The sequence below is a fragment of the Rhinichthys klamathensis genome, unplaced genomic scaffold, assembly GCF_029890125.1.
Source record: "Rhinichthys klamathensis goyatoka isolate OS25496 unplaced genomic scaffold, OSU_Roscu_1.1 h1tg000289l_1, whole genome shotgun sequence".
Lineage (NCBI taxonomy): Eukaryota > Metazoa > Chordata > Actinopteri > Cypriniformes > Leuciscidae > Rhinichthys > Rhinichthys klamathensis.
The window spans coordinates 2274580-2294555 of NW_026606808.1; the positions used below are offsets into that span (position 1 = coordinate 2274580).

Genomic DNA, 19976 nt, shown 5'->3' on the forward strand with positions numbered 1-19976 from the left:
ACTTGATTTTTTTGTTTGTACCCTTATGTTTGTTGGGTAAAAAAGAAACTATATAAACAAAGTAAAAATTAATTTGACTGATAACTACCCCCCATAACATCGGCCATGGTCCCATGGTAGTGTCAATACTAAGATATGCTCATATTAAAAAAGTCTTGCTGCTGTTGGAACAAAGTAGGGGTTGTCCATGATGTTCAGTAGCTTAGCCAACATCCTCCTCTCACCCACCTGCTCCACTGAGTCCAGAGGACAGTCCACGATAGAGCTGGCCCTCCTAATCATTTTTTTTTTCGAGGCTTTTCTCATCCCTATCTGATTTCAGCAGACCACAGCATAAAGAATTACTAATACAACTGTCGTATCATAAAAAAGTTTTTAAGTAGTGTCCTACATACCCCAAAGGACTTCAGTCTCCTCAGCAAATGTAGGCGATTTTGGCCCTTCCTATACAGAGCACTGTTGTCTAACCCGTCCATTGTATTGTTTAAATTGTTTTATGGTGCGTATTTCTAGACACCTTTAACCTTATTTTGATTATGCTCAGGTTAGGTAAAGTGAGTCAAATCTGTCCTAAATCGTAAGCATTTGAGTTTTCATACTCACAATCCATAGGTCAGAAGACTTCTCCGTGGTCTGTTCAGCTCACTTTTGTAGAAATCAAAGACGTTTTGCAGGCAAGCTTTCTTAGTTTCAATTAAATATAGTTTTGTTATTTACATGTTAACTAATTTACATATAAAGTACTAATATATATAAAAAAAAACAAGACAAAACAACATCAAAAGTAAATAGTTTACAAGCATTGTCTGTCAGGTGCTTCAATGACATGGCATCTAACAGCGGACACCTAAGAATCAGTGTCTGCCTTCATCTTCTCCTTTAAGCCTTTTATAGACCATCAGAATTCTTGAGGTCGTCATCTTTGGAAATCTCCTCATAATTCATTAGTCTTTATCCAATCCGAAGTCTTGAACTGTCATAAGTTCTGGACGTTCCTTTCGGACCTGTCTATAAAGCCTTTGGTCTCTTCGTCCTCCTTCTTCTGATACTCCGTGTAGTGTGTATGCGATGCGTGTTGCGGTGCAGGAGCAGAATGCGCTTGTGCTTTCATATGCTGCGTTTGCAGTGTGCAACTGATCTACGGCTGTAGGCTACCAACATTTATTCTCTATTTTTTTTATCTCAAATCACTTTTTTTATTATAAAATAATATAAAAAAGTTTCAACATTGCGATCCTATTTGTATCTACACTCTTTCACGTATTCACGTTTAAACTCAATACACTTAAAAAAACGTATTATTCAATGCATTACTTCTATATAGATTTATATATTAAAGGGTTAGTTCACCCAAAAATGAAAATTCTGTCAGTAATTACTCACCCTCATGTTGTTCCAACCCCGTAAGACCTTCGTTCATCTTCGGAACACGAATTAAGATATTTTTGATGAAATCTGAGAGCTGGATCACTCCTCCATACTAGTCCATAGGCTTCTTCAGGGATTGAACTTGCCGGCCTCGAAAAGTTATTAAAGACATCGTTAAAATAGTCCAAGTGACTACAGTGGCTCAATCTTAAGTTTATCAAGCGACGAGAATACTTTTTGTGCGCAAAAACAAACAAAAATAACGACTTTATTTCAACTATTCATTTCCTTCTCTGTGGGCCTCGAGTCAGTTCACTAGTGTAACAGCGTACGCTTCTGTTGTTGTACGTCACACGCATCACGCACATGACCAGCGCCGGCCAATAGTGAGCCTACGTGTGACGTAGCTCTACAGAATCACACTACGTTAACTGACTCGAGGCCCAAAGAGAAGGACATTTTTTGTACAAAAACTGTGTCAAAACTCTGAATAAGAAGTGTTTGCATAAAAGAGTTGATACGCCTTGCCGTTCTGTCCTCCATTTAGAGGAGGATGTCAAGCCAGAATGGCGAGCGTTATACAAGTCACCTTTGCCAAAAAAAGTGGGTGACTTACAGTGGAGGATCCTTCATGAGTGAAGGATCCTTTACTTTTATGAGTGTCTGCAGAGCGGGGTAAGAGAGGCGGGGGCTTAGCTGCTCTTTTTAAAGATGTCTATCAATGTAAGCAAATATCATTTGGGAATTACCCGTCTTTCGAATATCTGGGTATTGTGTTAAAAGGTGCTCCACGTATTTTACTTATCATTATTTACAGGCCTCCAAAATACTCTCCAGCCTTTGCTGAGGACTTTACAGAACTGCTATCAACAATTTCCTCACAGTTTGACTGTTTTGCCATTGCTGGAGATTTTAACATTCACATAGATAATGCAGAAAACAATATGGCAAAAGAAATCAAAACTGTTTTAAAAACGTTTGATCTGACTCAGCATGTACATGGTCCCACACACAATCATGGACACACTCTAGATTTACTTATCAGTAAGGGTTTAAACATCTCATCGATTGTTATTAAGGATGTAGCACTGTCTGATCATTTCTGTGTTTTCTTTGATATATTGATCTCTCCTGCCATTGAAGCTAGATCTGTGTCTGTCAAGAAGAGATGCTTAAATGAGAACACTAGTGTGCTATTTATGAAGGCCATATCTTTAAAACCAAGCATATCTGCTGACTCTGTTGATTTTCTCCTTGATTCTTTTAACTCAAAAGTTAAAAGTGCAATTGATGATATTGCTCCTGTGAAAGTCAGGAAGAATAGTGGTAGACAAAAAGCACCTTGGAGAAACTCAACAGCTGTGCAAAATATGAAAAGACAATGCAGAAGAGCAGAGCGCATGTGGCGGAAGACAAAACTTGTAGTCCATTATAACATCTACAAAGACAGCATCCATGCTTTTAATATTGAACTAGGCAAAGCTAGACAGACCTTCTTCTCGAATATTATAAACAGAAACTTAAACAACACACGCACACTTTTTGCTACTATAGAGAGACTGACAAACCCCCCAAGCCAGATTCCCAGTGAAATGCTCTCAGACGGCAAGTGCAGAGAGTTTGCTTCTTTCTTCTCTGAGAAAATCAATAATATCAGAAAGGTGATCAGCTCATCCTTGAGTTGCGCTGGGGTCAGACAGATCAGACCACAACCTGAGAAAGTAGTTACTTTGTCTGTTTTCGAAGAAATTGAAGGCACAATTTTGGAAGAAACCGTACAGCACCTTAAAACATCAACCTGCGCCCTTGACGCACTTCCCACATCTTTTTTCAAAAGTGTGTTAAACAGCTTAGAAGCAGATCTCCTAGAAGTGGTAAATGCCTCACTTCTCTCTGGGAGTTTTCCAAACTCCCTGAAAACTGCAGTTGTCAAGCCCCTCCTGAAAAAGAGCAATCTGGATAAGACCATCTTGAGCAATTATAGACCGATCTCAAATCTTCATTTCATAGGCAAGATCATTGAAACAGTTGTCTTCAATCAGCTGAACAAATTCTTAATCTCGAATGGATACTTTGACAATTTTTAATCTGGTTTCCGATCGCATCACAGCACAGAGACAGCTCTCATAAAGATAATAAATGATATTCGCTTAAATACTGATTCAGGCAAATTATCAGTGCTGGTACTACTCGACCTCAGTGCTGCATTTGACACTGTTGATCACGACATACTTCTTGACAGGCTGGAAAACTGGGTGGGGCTTTCTGGGATAGTCCTAAAATGGTTCAGGTCATACTTAGAAGGGAGAGGTTATTATGTGAGTATAGGAGACCATAAGTCTGAGTGGACATCCATGACTTGCGGAGTCCCTCAAGGCTCAATTCTTGCACCACTCCTGTTCAACCTGTATATGCTCCCAATAAGCCAAATAATGAGAAAGAACAAAATTGCTTACCACAGCTATGCAGACGACACACAGCTCTACTTAGCCCTATCGCCTAACGACTACAGCCCCATTGACTCCCTGTGCCAATGCATTGATGAAGTCAACAGTTGGATGTGCCAAAACTTTCTTCAGTTAAACAAAGACAAAACTGAAGTCATTGCGTTTGGAAACAAAGATGAAGTTCTCAAGGTGAATGCATACCTTGACGCTAGGGGTCTAACAACTAAAAATCAAGTCAGGAATCTTGGTGTGTCTCTAGAGTCAGACCTTAGTTTCAGTAGTCATGTCAAAGCAATAACTAAATCAGCATACTATCATCTGAAAAATATTGCAAGAATTAGATGCTTTGTTTCCAATCAAGACTTAGAGAAACTTGTGCATGCTTTCATCACCAGCAGGGTGGATTATTGTAATGGACTCCTCACTGGCCTTCCTAAAAAGACCATAAGACAGTTGCAGCTCATACAGAACGCTGCTGCCAGGATTCTGAGCAGAACCAGAAAATATGACCATATCACACCAGTCCTCAGGTCTTTACACTGGCTCCCAGTTACATTTAGGATCGATTTTAAAGTATTATTACTGGTATATAAATCATTCAATGGGCTAGGACCTCAATATATTGCAGATATGCTCACTGAATATAAACCTAACAGATCACTCAGATCATTAGGATCACATCAGCTAGAAATACCAAGGGTTCGCTCTAAGCATGGAGAGTCTGCTTTTAGCTATTATGCCAGCCGCAGCTGGAACCAGCTTCCAGAGGAGATCAGATGTGCTCCTACAGTAGTCACTTTCAAATCCAGACTCAAAACACATCTGTTTAGCTATGCATTTACTGAATGAGCACTGTGCCACTGTCCGTCCGACTGTTTTTACTGTACTGTTTGTTTGTTTTCTAATTTCTAATTTATTTATTTACTTATTTTTATAATCTCTGGAAGAGATTTTGAAGGAGAGCGGGAGAGTCTTCACTCCGATGAGGCGAGTGAAGGAGTAAGTTATACTGCTGTATAAGAAGTCGCTGAGAGCGTCGTTAAGGGTAACGGCAGCAGACAGCGCACACGAAGCGTGCTCTGTGGGGGCCCCGCTGGGCATTACTGGTGTAGCACCACCCCAGCAGAGTACGTCCCTGGGCTAGAGGTCCAGTGGCACCGTAAACCGGCTCAATCTCTTCCATCTCAGATAGGGGTGGACCAGTACTACTTTATTTGATTTTTTATTCTAAACTGTTTTAATTATTCTTATTTGTTTTGATTATTTTAATTTCTTCTATGTAAAGCACTTTGAATTGCCATTGTGTATGAAATGTGCTATATAAATAAACTTGCCTTGCCTTGCCTTGCCTTGCCTTCATGGAGCAATAGCCGTGAATGCACTTGTTTCAGTTATAAACCATGATACTAGCGATGAATGCCCTTTTTGTTTTCAGAAGGAGAACATATTTCATGCTTTTGCGAATTGTAACAGGCTTTTACCATTGTTTCAGGTTTTAAAGAGTTTATTTGTTCGTTTTGATGAGACTTTTTCTTTGGAAATATTTATTTGTGGTTTTAAGTATATTCGGAGATGTCGATTTTGTTGTCAATTATTGAATTTTTTACTGGGTCAAGCGAAGGCGGCGATATATGACACTAGAAAAATAAGAATAGAACGGAATTCAAGTGTTAATTTGCAGAGTGTGTTTTTTAACCTAGTAAAATCCAGAATTTTAATTGACTTTCGGTTTTATAAGGCTATGGGGGATCTTATGTCTTTTGAATTAATTTGGTGTTATAAGGGGGCTCTGTGTGAAATAATTAATGAGAGTTTACAGTTTGCACATATTTTGGAATGAGTTTTTTTATTTTTTTATTTAGTTAAATTTTTTTATGGCTATTTATTTGGATATTTGATATATTGAATGTGTATGGTTTTTGTACTCTTTTAGGTAGGAACTGAATATATTAGGTTGTTTGTAATAAAAGGTGTGTTAAAATTCAAAATTCTCCCTCTCTCTCTCTCTCTCTCTCTCTCTCTCTCTCTCTCTATCTGTGTGTGTGTGTGTGTGTGTGTGTGTGTGTGTGTGTGTGTGTGTGTGTGTGTGTGTGTGTGTGTGTGTGTGTGTGTGTGTGTGTGTGTGTGTACTTGTACGACTATCTTTGTGAGGACCAGTTTGAGTTGCAGACCATTGGAGTGAGGACAAAGAGAGTAAAGTGAGGACATTTTGGCCGGTCCTCACTTTCTGAGACCCCTTTAAAGGCCTGTTTGAGGGTCAAGATTTGGTTTTAGGGATACGGTTATAATTAGGTTAAGGGTAGGTTTAGGGTAAGGGTTCGGGTTAAGCACTTAGTTGTGATGAGTAAGGTTAGGGTAAGCAGCTAGAGATTGCATTGTGTCAATGAATGTCCTCATAAAGATAGATTTGTACATTTGTGTGTGTGTGTGTGTGTGTGTGTGTGTGTGTGTGTGTGTGTGTGTGTGTGTGTGTGTGTGTGTGTGTGTGTGTGTGTGTGTGTGTGTGTGTGTGTGTGTGTGTGTGTGTGTGTGTGTGTGTGTGCATTTGAGCGAGAGTTTTTTTATTTTGAGTTTAGAGATTTTATTTTGCATATTCAAAAAATTTCTTACCAGTTCATTTCTCTCTCTCTCTCTCTCTCTCTCTCTCAAATGCATGACAAATGCACCTCACAGTACCTCTGGGCTCCTCAAGGTGCAAGAGCGATCCGTGCAGCAAGGAGATGACAGCATCGTCCACCCTTCCTTCACATTTGCAGTAAATCCAGGGTCTTATTATCCCTGTTGCATGTAACATACTGTGTAATTGTGGAAAGAGTTGAGGACAATGAGACATGATTAAAAATCACCTGAAATGAGAAGGGAATTGGGGTGCGATGTTTGCAGCTGTGACACTGTAGTGTCATAAGCTCATAAGCCGCTGAAGCATCATGCGAAAATACTGGGATGTTATACATTTAAACATTTTTATTTTGTAACCTAATACTACAAATAAAATGCATATTTTAATGTGGGGTAGGCTACTATCCACGTTGTTTTTAATGTAATAGACCTTATTCAGAGCAGCGCCATGCCAGGTATGAATTATGAAAGCGAGGTTGTGAGGCAAAGACTTACCGTGTATTCAGTGGCATCCGCTGTGTATATAGGCTATATAAATAAATTATATATATATATATATATATATATATATATATATATATGTGTGTGTGTGTGTGTGTGCATAAAGCTCATAGATTCGTCAGCAGAACAGTAAAAAAAAAACTTAACATCTATCTATCTATCTATCTATCTATCTATCTATCTATATCTATCTATCTATCTATCTATCTATCTATCTATCTATCTATCTATCTATCTATCTATCTATCTATCTATCTATCTATCTATCTATCTATCTATCTATCTGTCTGTCTGTGTGTGAACAACCACTTCACATATTCAGTTAAGATTTGAAAATATAGCATTTAAAAAGTTGAAGATGTTATTTTCTGATAAATTGCATGACAGCAACTTACCATTTGTTTAGCTTGTCTTGTCTCAATGCAAAAAAAAAAAAATTATTGAAAAAGATTTGATTGAAAGAGGAACAAAAACTGGAAATAAAAATAAAAATGGAAATAAATAGCCACTGTATGTGCTTAAACAATGCAAACTAGGATCAACCACAGTTTATGTATCTTCTATGCATCACAAAAGTATGTTCTTGTAAATGGCTCCCCCTGGTGAAAACACTGTCCTGACTTAGCTTTAGGGGTCTGGGGCCGTATTTCAGAAACTTCCCAACCGTCCGACGCTAATATGATCTCAACTAAAATTGCCATGGTTACTAAAGTAAAGAAATTCCTAAACTCTCATCATACATATGATCTCATTAAGATCGTGAAAACATGAATTCAGACCCAACAGTCTGTGTCATTTCATCATCAATGTTTAATATCTGTCAACAGTGATTAGTAAAAAAGAAGCAATCAGCCAAACTTGGTGTGAAGATTGGTGTGTTTACAGTACATTTATATTATTTTACATTAGAGCACATAAATCAAACATAGCAAAAAAAAAAAAAACAGAACTGGCGGCTGAAAATAAACTTGCAATTCCAAACCTTTGTTCAGACAGATCTGGAAAAAAAAAAATCGTTTCTTTAGTCTGAACAGAAAATAAAGCCAATGAAATCAGGTGTTAAAGCTATATCTATCTATTGTTGTTGTTGTTGTTATTTTCAATTGTTTTCACTCTCAGATCAGATTTCGAGCAGTTTTAATCATCAGTTAGAATGTGGCACATTTTCCTGTGAATCATATGACAGTCATTACGTGGTGAATAGAAGCCTATAATACTTTTGTAATTAGCAGGTCAGATTTCATAACCTGAAATATGTTTCAACAGTAAGTCCTAAAGATTGAAATTTAAAGCCAAATCAGTTTTGTGTTCAGTGTGAACAAAGCCCCAAAAGATCCTAATGGCACATACAATAAAACATTGTAAATACATTAAATATATCACACATACACATTAAAGTCAGAAAAAAAGTGTGTGTATAAACACACAAATACTCACAAAATTCATACATACACAAAAAGTACGAACTTTTCACTTGTACGAACACCAAGACAAAATATCTGACTTAAGCTGATATTCCTCCTTGTCATCATTCCTTTTTAAAAAAAGTCTCAAAATAATTATCTTTAGGTTATTACCTTTGATGGCCCATCAGGCCAATTCATATTCAGTGGATTTGTAGCTTTCGTTGCTTTCTGGTATCTTATTTTTCCATAAAGAGAAAGTCTTCCTGCGAAAGCCTATGTTTGACACACACAGACTGGTCAGAAATGCTGGGTGTGAGTTTAAAAATGGCCTCAGAGTGAATAAAATTAATATTTGAACCCCCTTTGGAAATAGAAAGAAAAACAGAAGCATTGCTGATTTCATTTATAATCCATTATAAGATTTTGTGCATTTTTGTGCAATGTGCATTAACACACCTGTGTTGTGTTTAAGAGACAGAAAACCACACTCAGAATAAGTTTGAGATTTGTTTCACGGGTGATGATCAAAATGTAGCCGGTGACCCAGGACAGGCCGAGCATCACTGCCAGAGAGAAACTACTCAAAACCTTCTTCTTTAGAGGAGTTTTCCGTGAACTAAACAGCAACAGTGTTATTGGTTAAATATATTCTCATAAATGCCTTTTGGTTGATAACTGATAGTGCTTTTCTGGTCCCAAAGTAAACATACCTGTTTAATTTAGGGTTGGTCCTGCATATGTTGTGAGAGAAGTACATCAGTATTGCCATGTTTGAGAGCAGCATGAGCATTAATGGGAGCAAGAATCCCCAAAACATAGGTTTTCCCATATTGAACTTCTGTTTGTCGTCCAGTGAAGCCAGCCAGCAACTGCATCAAAGAAGAGTGACAACTGAACTATTACAATCCAGAGAGAACAATGTAAAAACACATAAATAAAGTAAATATTTTATTTTACATTTAAAGGGTTAGTTAAACCCAAAAATGAAAATTCTTTCATTTACTCAACCTCATATCGTTCCAAACCCATAAGACTTTAGTTCATCTTCGAAACACAAATGATATTTTACTGAAATCTGTGAGCTGTCTGTCCCTCCGTTGACAGCTACGCAACTGCCACTTTTGCGCTTCAAAAACTCCATAAAGGGTTCATGAAACTAAGCCACATTAATTAAGCAGCTTAGTCAAAATTTATTGAAGAGTCTCGATCGCTTTATATGATTTACATATTGAATTTAAAGGGAACCTATTATGCAAAATTCATTTTTACATGGTGTTTGGACATAAATGTGTGTTGGCACTATGTGTACACAACCACCCTACAGTGATAAAAATCCACCCAATCCTCTTTTTTTTTAAATCCCCATAAATTATAAGCAGTGTCTCCCAACGACCTGTCCTCAGAATGTGGCTTTAGTGACGTCACTACAGCCACAGGCCCCGCCCATGAGTGTTGACAGACACTGCCGTTTTAACATAGAACCGCCCGCATCGAGTTCACAGCGAGTTGAGAGTTGTACACTTCCTGCACTGACGAGAATGTCTCCCAAGCGTTGTCGGTGTTGTGTAGCTGGATGTATTAATCCACATAGCTCTATTTACTAAAAAGTTGCTCCTGAAGGATGTAGCAGTGCCAACTATTCATGATCCAGCTACACATCTAGAAGCAAGTATTACGCATTTGTTTTCCAAATTGCCTTTGAATTTGTCAAGCTCATAATAACATGTTAAGGCTCGTACACACCGGGACGAATATCGACGCGCGTTATTCGGCAGCGTTTTTCAGCGCGTTTTTTGTGTTCACACCCAAGCGATTTTCCCTGACGATGAGCCGAGTGAACATGCAAATTCATTCCCTGACATTAGTTGGCGCCCATTTGCTCTGCAATACCACTCCATAATATTCTCTTTTATCAAGATTTTTGTAGTCGCTGTCGCATTTGTCATATAGTTCTTTCTGTTCCGACACCAACGAGACCAGCAGCTCTACATTCATCTTGCCTTGCATCTTCCTCGTCTTATTTCTTCCCGGCACTCGGCAGTGTAGACGCTACTTGCCGTATATCTTCTTCGCCGTTACGTATGTGTGCTCGGCAAGACCGTTTTGTGTTTGAGCGCCCCCAAGTTGTGTTTTACTGTAACTTCAGAAGCTCCAGACACGTGAGCAAAAGCGCCAATCTCATTGGTTGGATAGTTTTTGACGCGGCGCGTCACACAAAAAAAACGAACCCGAGGCGTTTTTAAAAAAAATGACGCTTTTACGCGTGGCGTTTTTCGTGTCGGTGTGCACACTCACATTGGCGCCCTTTGTTTAGTCACGAGGCGTTAAACGTCGGCGAATATCGCACGCGAAATTCGTCCCGGTGTGAACAGGCCTTTAGACTTATAAAGTTTGTGATAGCACCGTGAGTCCGTCCAGCAATGTTGTTATTTTTTTTATCGCGCTGATAGTGGAATCTTTATTTGTAAAGGACAGCACATCAGAATAGAGCAACCAAACAAGAGATATTGCTTGTCAGACAGACGCAAAACCGCTGACCAAGTCTGTTGGTACTCAGTTATCAATGAAGAGTTTCATGTTCGCTACAGGAGTTCAGGTATGTTTATGTATTACATGATACTGCTTATACAGAGGACCTCTCATGTCGGAAAAGTGGGGCAGGAGCAGCAGCTCATTAGCATTTAAAGGGAAACACTAAAATGGTGCGTTTTTGCACAAGCCCAAATTTGCCAATTTTAAAATGCTATAAAAAATTATCTGTGGGGTATTTTGAGCTAAGACTTCACATACACACTCTTGGAACATCAAATATTTGTTTTACATCTTGTGAAAAGGGGCATAATATGTCCCCTTTAAGCTTTTATTCACATATTAAGCACGTTTCAGTTATGGTATTTGGAAGCTCAAGCTTGCTTGCAGGCAGCATGTTTGAGCTTCAAGAACCAATGAGGTTCATACTCGTGTATTACGCAGCACGTTTGAGCTTCAGCAAGAACCAATGAGATTCATTCACGTGTTATGCACCATGTTTGAGCTTCCACAAGAACCAATGAGCTTCATTCTCGTGTATTACGCAGCACGTTTGAGCTTCAGCAAGAACCAATGAGATTCATTCACGTGTTATGCACCATGTTTGAGCTTCAGCAAGAACCAATGAAATTCACATTCTCACGTGTTACGCAGCACGTTTGAGCTTCAGCAAGAACCAATGAGGTTCATTCACGTGTATTATGCAGCATGGAGATGCCATTGCTGTAAGCCTTGGCTGTAATTATGGACGAAAACTTACAGGCCTTGAATAGGAGATGAGGAGTACCCTGCCAGATGGCAGCATTTTGAAGGCATAGTTGCATCGCAACGGCACACTCCACTGGGGTAGATACCCATGTACCCTTTGGCCACCCAACCATCGATGTAGTGGAGGGGGCACCAGAGTGGTTTCGGGCAAAAAAAGGTGCCTCCACGACTTTGTGACCTCCTCATTAACCTCAGGGGAAGAAAGGCACTGGAGTGGGATGCTGCTATTCAGCATGCCCCATCCCCAAGATACCAATCATCCAGTCTTGAGCTTTTGGGAAACGGTCGAGGATTTCACTCGAGCCTGACGCTCTCAGCAACGCAAGCAAGGATCCTTGAGCTTCTGTTTATGTTCGCTGAACAATGTTCAGAATAAAAGCCTAAATTCAATCTGTTCATCATATATAGTAATCAAATTTAGACTAAACTGCTCAAAGTGTCAAAGTGGTTGTTGCATAGACTGTCAATTTGTGCTTTGAAAATGAACAAAAGTCTTACGAAAAGTCGAAAGTCGAAAGTTTGGTACGATGTGAGGGTGAGGATGACAGAATTTTTCTTTTTGGATGAACTATCCTAAGGGCTGGTTTCAAAGGCTGGGCTTAGATTAAGCCATGGTTAGGTCTTAAATAAGGGCATTAAAGTAGCTTTTTTAATTTTGATCTTCAGCAAGAACCAATGAGATAAGTAGCTTTTGTTAAAGGTCCCTTTAAAAACATTAGTGTGCATCTTTAGGCAAAACAATGGCACTGACATAAAACTGCTCAAACATGCATTTTAGTCTAGGCATAAAGGTAATAAAAATGAGTATTAAAAAATTGAAATATTTGATACTTACAACTCTTCTTGTCGATAACCTAAAGGCTCTTTCACACTGTAGGTGGAACCCAATGAGATGCCAACAATAACAGCGGGTAGAACTAAACAGAAAAAGATTTATTGACATTATATATTGGATATATTATTTCATATTTAGGGTTTAGTCTTTTGTTTGATTTTGCAGTTAATACCCAGGATGCAAGGTGGATGAAATAAGAAAAAACGATTTACCAATTATAAAAGAGTTGGTTGACAATATACACCTTTTCTTTCTTTCTTTCTTTCTTTCTTTCTTTCTTTCTTTCTTTCTTTCTTTCTTTCTTTCTTTCTTTCTTTCTTTCTTTCTTTCTTTCGTTTTTGGAAAAGTGATTAAAAATACTGAAAAACGTTTTAATTAAAATACAGTCATGTACACTGCAGTAAAGCTACTTGATCAATATAACTAAACAATTATTTGAAATACAGTTTTAGAATATCTTCTCGCCAAGTCATTAGTGGGGGTTTTTTTTCAATACACGCAATTATTCGTATTTAGTTTAAACAAGATGAGTGATTTCTGAATCCTCTTCAACTTTGTAATCTTCAAAAACATACTGAAAACCTTTTGGCGATTATATATAGGCCTATGTTTATACTCGACATGCTCGAAACGCATGGTTGCTCTAGATAATGCTTAAAGGAGTAGTTAACTTTAAAATTAAAATGATCCCATGATTTACTTACCCTCAAGCCATCGTAGGTGTATATGACTTTTTCCTTTCAGACGAATACAATCGGAGTTAATAAACACCCTGACGCTTCCGAGCTTAATGGCAGTGGATTGCAACCATCTGACAGAAGTAGCATGGCGTAGCATAAATATCAGCAATATGTCGCATTACTCCCATAAGTTGCACTTTAGACTTAAGTCGAATCCGTATGTTAATTTGGCTGGAAGCTTTGTTTGAGCTTCAAACTGATGGTTGCAATCCACTGCCATAGTATTTTAGATGATTAACGTTTAACAAACCTTAAAGGAAAAGTTCACCCTAAAATGACCCCAAAAAAAGTCTTCATTTTTTCACCCTGGTGTTGTGCTAATGCCACATGCCCTTCTTTCTTCTTCGGACCATAAAGGGAGATTTTTAAAAAAAAATGTTAAATCCAGCTTGCACTCATCTATATAATGGCAGTGAAAAGGGTCCAGCATCTAGCTTTTAAAAAATATCCAAAATTATCACAGAATGATCCCATGCAACACATAGTCTTATTGTCACAGTCTCCGTCTGCACCAGTCTGTCTTAGTCTGCACTACACTACCCAAAATCCTCCTTGTCTCCATACCTGAATTCACTCCCTCAATCATCCACCTGTTCATCGTCTTTATCATCTGTGTCACCTGTCCTCACCTCGTTAGTGGTCGTTTGTATCTGTATTTAGTTCTCTCTGTTCAGTCTGTCTTTGTAAATGTTACCTTGTATTGTGAGTGTTACACTTCTGCCTGTCTACCTGCCTGTACCAGTTTGTGTTAGTTGATTATAGTAAAAGTTTGAATTGGAGCCTTTGCCTCAGCCTGTCTTCATTCCACACCACACCGTGACAGAGGAACCGACCAAGAAAAAACATGGAAGTTGGCCGCTTCCTTTCGAACCCTGTTGACCGTCTGACTCATTGTTTCCAGGAGGGCCGCACGATCGAAAAGTATGTGGAAAATTTCCTACAGATTTCTCACCTCGTAGATTGGACAGAGGACGTCCTGAAGACCGTATTCTGGTGCGGACTAGATGATCCTCTGTACCAACCAGCTCCAGCGGAAGCAATCCCAGGTACTTTTGTCCAGTACCTGGATTATGTGCTGTGGTTGAGTGGCTCAACCTTCACCGTAGGTGAGGCTGAAGAGGACATCACCACTCAACCACACACACCAGCCATCTTCACCATGACACCCATCATCATCTGGAATTCAGAGCCCGCTGATCCTGCGCCAGAGACCGTCCAGCCAGAGACCGTCCAGCCAGAGACCATCCAGCCAGCTCTGGAGGACGCAGTGCTCCTTGTGGGATCCATGGCTGTTTTGTGTGTGTGGGTAGCACACACATTCGTTACAGCCCATGAACCCAGCCCTGAGCTTCCTTCGCCGCTGGTCCCGTCCAGCCCTGAGCTTCCTTCGCCGCTGGTCCCGTCCAGCCCTGAGCTTCCTTCGCCGTTGGTTCCGCCCAGCTCAAAGCCCTCTTCGCTGCTGGTTCCGCCCAGCTCAAAGCCCTCTTCGCCGCTGGTTCCGCCCAGCTCAAAGCCCTCTTCGCCGCTGGTTCCGCCCAGCTCAAAGCCCTCTTCGCCGCTGGTTCCGCCCAGCTCAAAGCCCTCTTCGCCGCTGGTTCCGCCCAGCTCAAAGCCCTCTTCGCCGCTGGTTCCGCCCAGCTCAAAGCCCTCTTCGCCGCTGGTTCCGCCCAGCTCAAAGCCCTCTTCGCCGCTGGTTCCGCCCAGCTCAAAGCCCTCTTCGCCGCTGGTTCCGCCCAGCTCAAAGCCCTCTTCGCCGCTGGTTCCGCCCAGCTCAAAGCCCTCTTCGCCGCTGGTTCCGCCCAGCTCAAAGCCCTCTTCGCCGCTGGTTCCGCCCAGCTCAAAGCCCTCTTCGCCGCTGGTTCCGCCCAGCTCAAAGCCCACTGCACCGCTGGTTCCGCCCAGCTCAAAACCTTCGCCACTGGTCCCGTCCAGCAAAGAGCCCTCACCGCTTGCCCAGCCAGAGACTGTTAACGTCCCGTCTGCCCAGCCAGAGACTGTTCACGTCCCGTCTGCCCAGTCTGGGTCTGCTCACATCCCGTCTGCCCAGCCTGAGGTGGTTTACGGCACGTCTGCCCAGCCTGTCCCTCATCCAGTCACTCTCCCCAATAATTTTTTTGGGGGGGTGCCATAGGTCACCGCCATGGCCGCCCGAAGGGTCCTCACCGCCATGGCCGCCCGAAGGGTCCTCACCACCATGGTCACCCGAGGGGTCCTCACCACCATGGCCACCCGAAGGCCATCACCACCGCCCTGGACGCCCGAGGGTCCGGCCACTCCGCCCTGGATGCCCGAGAGTCCGACAGCTCCGCCCTGGATACCCGAGGGTTCGTCTACTCCGCCCTGGCCATGCCCACGTCCTGCTCCGCCCTGGCCACGCCCTCGTCCTGCTCCGCCCTGGCCACGGCCACGTTCGGCTCCGCCCTGAAGGCTTCCCGCTCCTGTGATCAGGCTTCAGGGCGCCCACCCCCCCCACCCCTGTTGTTCCACGGCATGAGGTCACGCCTACCGGGAGGGGAGAGTTATGTCACAGTCTCCGTCTGCACCAGTCTGTCTTAGTCTGCACTACACTACCCAAAATCCTCCTTGTCTCCATACCTGAATTCACTCCCTCAATCATCCACCTGTTCATCGTCTTTATCATCTGTCACCTGTCCTCACCTCGTTAGTGGTCGTTTGTATCTGTATTAAATTCTCTCTGTTCAGTCTGTCTTTGTTGGTTCTTGTAAATGTTACCTTGTATTGTGAGTGTTACACTTCTGCCTGTCTACCTGCCTTTACCAGTTTGTGTTAGTTGATTATAGTAAAAGTTTGAATTGGAGCCTTTGCCTCAGCCTGTCTTCATTCCACACCACACCGTGACACTTATATTCCATGTTTACTGGGGGTATATAAAACAAACCAAACAAAAGTTTTATGGGGTTTTTTTTTTAATGAAAATCCTGACCTTGGCAGTTAGTCTTCTCTGCACGGCTGCGCAATGTGTGCATTCTATTAGAGCCGCAGTTCACTCCATCTTGCACAGAAGTTGTGAGAAATCAAGATTAACAAAAACGCACCATGAAATGCCTAGAAATTCCCCCCAAAAAAGTATCTGTGTGCTTTTTTAACTGAGTTAAATATCTCTGGGAAGGCTCAAAGTCGCACATTGCCCAGTAGTGCACAGAAGACCAACGGCTAAGGTCAGGAAGTTTCTGGTTTTTTTTTTTTTTTTAAACCCTATAGTATACTCCCAGAACACTTGGAACATATGGCATGAGTCGCATGGGATCATTCTTTGATGCTTTTGCATATTTTAAAAAAATCTTGATGCTGGTTGCTATTCACTGCCATTGTATGGACAAGCACGAGCAGGACATTTTGTTTTTAGGACATACGGCATTGGAACAACACCAGGGTGATTAAATGAGAAATTATTCATTAAAGTTTGTGAGGAAAACTCAACAGAAAGCAATGCTTTCTTGACATAAAAAAAAGGATTTATTTTGCTGTGGCTCTAATGATTCAGCAGCAGAAAATAATTTGGCCAAGGCCATAATTGGCAATAATTCAGCAATAAAAATGTTAATATTTATACCAGTTGATACATTTACGCATATATAGTTTTAACCCATACTGAAAACCAAGACGTTAATCATAATACATTAGTGTTTTGTTCAATATCCCCTACCCCATCCAATAGCCAGGGAGACCTTTGGAAACCATGGAGGTGTTCCAGACGCTCCATTTTGGAAGAGGAGGAACACATTAAGGCCGTACAGAGTGTTCCAAGTGAACGTGGCCAACAGGAAGTACTGAAGCAGAGCTGTAAATGCTGTACAGGGACCCTCATCTGGGTACTTGTGATGGTCTGACTCGGGAACTATGTTCTGACCAGACAACTTTGCCACACTCAGATGTTGGACAGGGTTGTTTATGCCGAAGATGAAGAGAAGGTAGAAAACCGTCATGCTGATGCAGATGTTCACAACTAGCAGAGTAGGACTGCCTCCTCTTGACTTCCTGCGGCAAAATGTATGAATATAAGCTATAAAAAGTTTCACCTCTCAAATAGCTGTGGCTATGCTTAACAGTGTAAACTATAAGCCTTTACCTGGTTATGATTTGGTACACAGCTGTGACAGACAGACCCAGTACAGACAGAGCGCAGCCGGTGATGCTGATCCAATGCAAGGCTTCAGAATACTGATAGTTGATATCAAATGCCTGCAGAAAATGACACTAAAATTCTAGTTGCAATGGACTTTAATTCACAGCATCATAGACTTTACACTCTTAAAAATAAAAGTTATTTATTGGCATCTTTGGTTCATTGGCATTCCATGGAACATTTCCATTGTACAAAAGGTTGTATATAGCGGAGAATGGTTCTTCTGATTATTAAAAATGTTCTTTACAATAAGAAAAAAATGGTTCTTTTAAGAATTAAGAATTGTTCAGTAAAAGGTTATTTGGTGAAGCAAATATGTATCTTCTATTTGCATTGCTCTGAAAACCACCTTTAATTTTTAGAGTGTAAGTCAAATATCAATGATATTTACATCCTTTTACAAATATATCTCACCATCAGAATGGCAAAGTTTGCATTTTTAAAATTTTTCGGTTGACAGCTGCATACTACATGACCTGAGGAGTTCAATATTTTGGAGCAGCCTTCTGGGCTCCAGTAATTTTCAGTGTAACTCCAAAACACACATGCAAAGTTGTTGAGGGATAGTGTGGAATCAACCTGAAAGTTCAACAATGTATTAATTCATGAACACCATACCTGTGCCGACCTCTGTCAATGTCACACTAAGAAAAAAAATGGTTTAGGACTATATACTGAAAGGTTCTTTAAGGGAACCAAAACCCCCTTTTGGAACCTTTATTTTTCAAGAGTTTCATTATTAATAAGCTACAGCAAGGCATGTTGTGTTGTTGGACTAGCTGCTCACCGATGGTGTGAATGCAAACTCAATGTGGTCCAATCCAAGATGTTCTTGAAGGTTAGCAGATATTACTCTTCTTTTGGTATCCAAAGAAGGTTGAAAGCTTTTTGACTGAAAGAACTGATCACTATCATAGAGGACAAACCCAACATCTTTATCAAAATCTACAAAAATAAGGGACAAAGTTAATATAGTTAAAATACCACTTTCAACCAACAATTTCATGTGAAATAATAATAAAATACAACAAGGGGGAAAGTAGACCTTCACTGAACATGACATTCATTTGAAAGTCAATGTTATCTTTGGAAATCTCAGCCTGTGTCGTATCCAGTTTTATTCTGTCAGGTAAAAAGGTATCACTCTGCCCTGAAGAAATGAAGATAAACATGACTGTTAGAAGCACGCTAACTGTCCAAACCCTTACAAAAAAAGAAAAGTATAATTACATTTTATTCAGTATACATAAGTAAAGTTCAAGTATATTTTTACTTTATGTATAATTATAATAATATCAATATACGAGTAGACAAAATTGGCCCACTTTTTTAATGCATAAGTGAACTTGTAGGTACACTGATAGTACCCTTTCTGATGTTGTGTTGAAATAAAGATACTAGGGGTCATTCTTGGGAGCCCCTTACACCTATGAAATTGGCGTGTGGAACCAGAGCAAACATCAGCGGTCTCTCTCAGCGTTTGCAGAGATAAGTGCAGGGAGTTCACCTGGGTGTATCAGCGGTGTTCTGAAAGAGGCAATTTCCTTAATATAGAGTGAATTCCAAGAGCTGCACAGCAGATTTCCTCTTTTTAAAGATGCAGTTCCGTCCGTTTCCTTCTGGGTGCAGATGATTTCTTTCTCTTCTCTATGAGGAAGATGAGTTAACAAGCACAGCATCGGAGGGTGGGCTTATGCCTTCTGAGTTGAATGACTCATCTGATCTTCCATCTTCGGGTGTCATAGTTCAGTCTGTGGCTAACGCAGAGTTGGCAGCCATGACTTCCCGGGCCCCTACAAGCATTGGGCTTGAGTGGACTTCTCCACTCTGTTCCAAACACTTATGGTTGGATGATTGGTTCCTGAGGTCGGAGCTCAATGCACAACTGAGGTCCCGTTCTACCCCGAGATTTCAAAGTCGTGGAATGCACATTTTGGGGCCACAGGACTTTGGGTGAGCCCCATGGGAGGGTGGAGGGACCTTTACATGGTCAGAAATATAGGAATTGTCTCTTTCCCTGGGTCACACACACATGGTGTTAATGGACCTTGTTTTTTATTTTATTTTTACGATGGCCAGACATTAAATACTCGCCCCAGAACCTTGGTGGAAATGAATACTTGGGCTCCCCACAATTTGTTGCAATGGGTCTAAGCAGAGAGAAAGGTAAGTGTGAGATTATCAATGAGGCGCAGTCCCCTCGACAGTGGGTCCGGTGAGCAAAGTAGGTGTTTGACACTCCATTCACCACAAGTGCCAAGGGATGCAAAACCTCACAACATGGCAACTCCTACTCCCCCTCGCTCGTTCCATTGGTGCCGCTAGTACAGAGTCTGGACGCATTGGCTAGCGCTTTCCAGCCCGTCATGCTGGCTCATCAGAACAGTCCAGTTCGGCTGTACTATTCTCCAGGCGCACAGATACAGTGGCGTTCTTTCTACTTCAGTACGAGGCGAGAACTCTGCTGTCATTCGGGTGGAGATCGCTGTCCTCTTAGCAAAGGACATGATAGAGCTTGTCCCTCCAGCCAAGAAGGTTTTTACAGCCCTTACACTTTTCTCTGTGTGAAGTTGGACTCGATCCCCATGACAGGACGTCTTTCACAAACTTTGAACT

The 19976-nt window shown here is 41.0% G+C and overlaps 1 protein-coding gene across 1 annotated transcript; it reads right to left on the reverse strand.

Moving 5' to 3' along the window:
- Positions 1 to 8479: 8479 nt before the first annotated feature.
- LOC130103517 (adhesion G-protein coupled receptor G7-like) lies at positions 8480 to 18652 on the reverse strand. The gene is made up of 9 exons (XM_056269761.1): positions 18406 to 18652; positions 18148 to 18305; positions 17775 to 17939; positions 17304 to 17416; positions 16881 to 17212; positions 12474 to 12555; positions 9052 to 9210; positions 8798 to 8957; positions 8480 to 8702 (listed from the first exon to the last, which is right to left on the reverse strand). The coding sequence occupies exons 1-9, from the start codon at positions 18530 to 18532 to the stop codon at positions 8526 to 8528; spliced, it is 1473 nt and encodes a 490-aa protein (XP_056125736.1). The 5' UTR covers positions 18533 to 18652; the 3' UTR covers positions 8480 to 8525.
- Between the last annotated feature and the right edge of the window lie 1324 nt (positions 18653 to 19976).

Bases quoted from the DNA above. Each gene is read 5' to 3' on its own strand.
- LOC130103517 (XM_056269761.1), bottom strand. From the start codon at position 18,532: ATGTTTATCTTCATTTCTTCAGGGCAGAGTGATACCTTTTTACCTGAC. The intron at 17,213-17,303 runs GTAAAGGCTTAT...ATTTTGCCGCAG, and splicing joins GTGTACCAAATCATAACCAG to GAAGTCAAGAGGAGGCAGTC. The intron at 9,211-12,473 runs GTAAGTATCAAA...TCTTTGATGCAG, and splicing joins GGTTATCGACAAGAAGAGTT to TTGCTGGCTGGCTTCACTGG.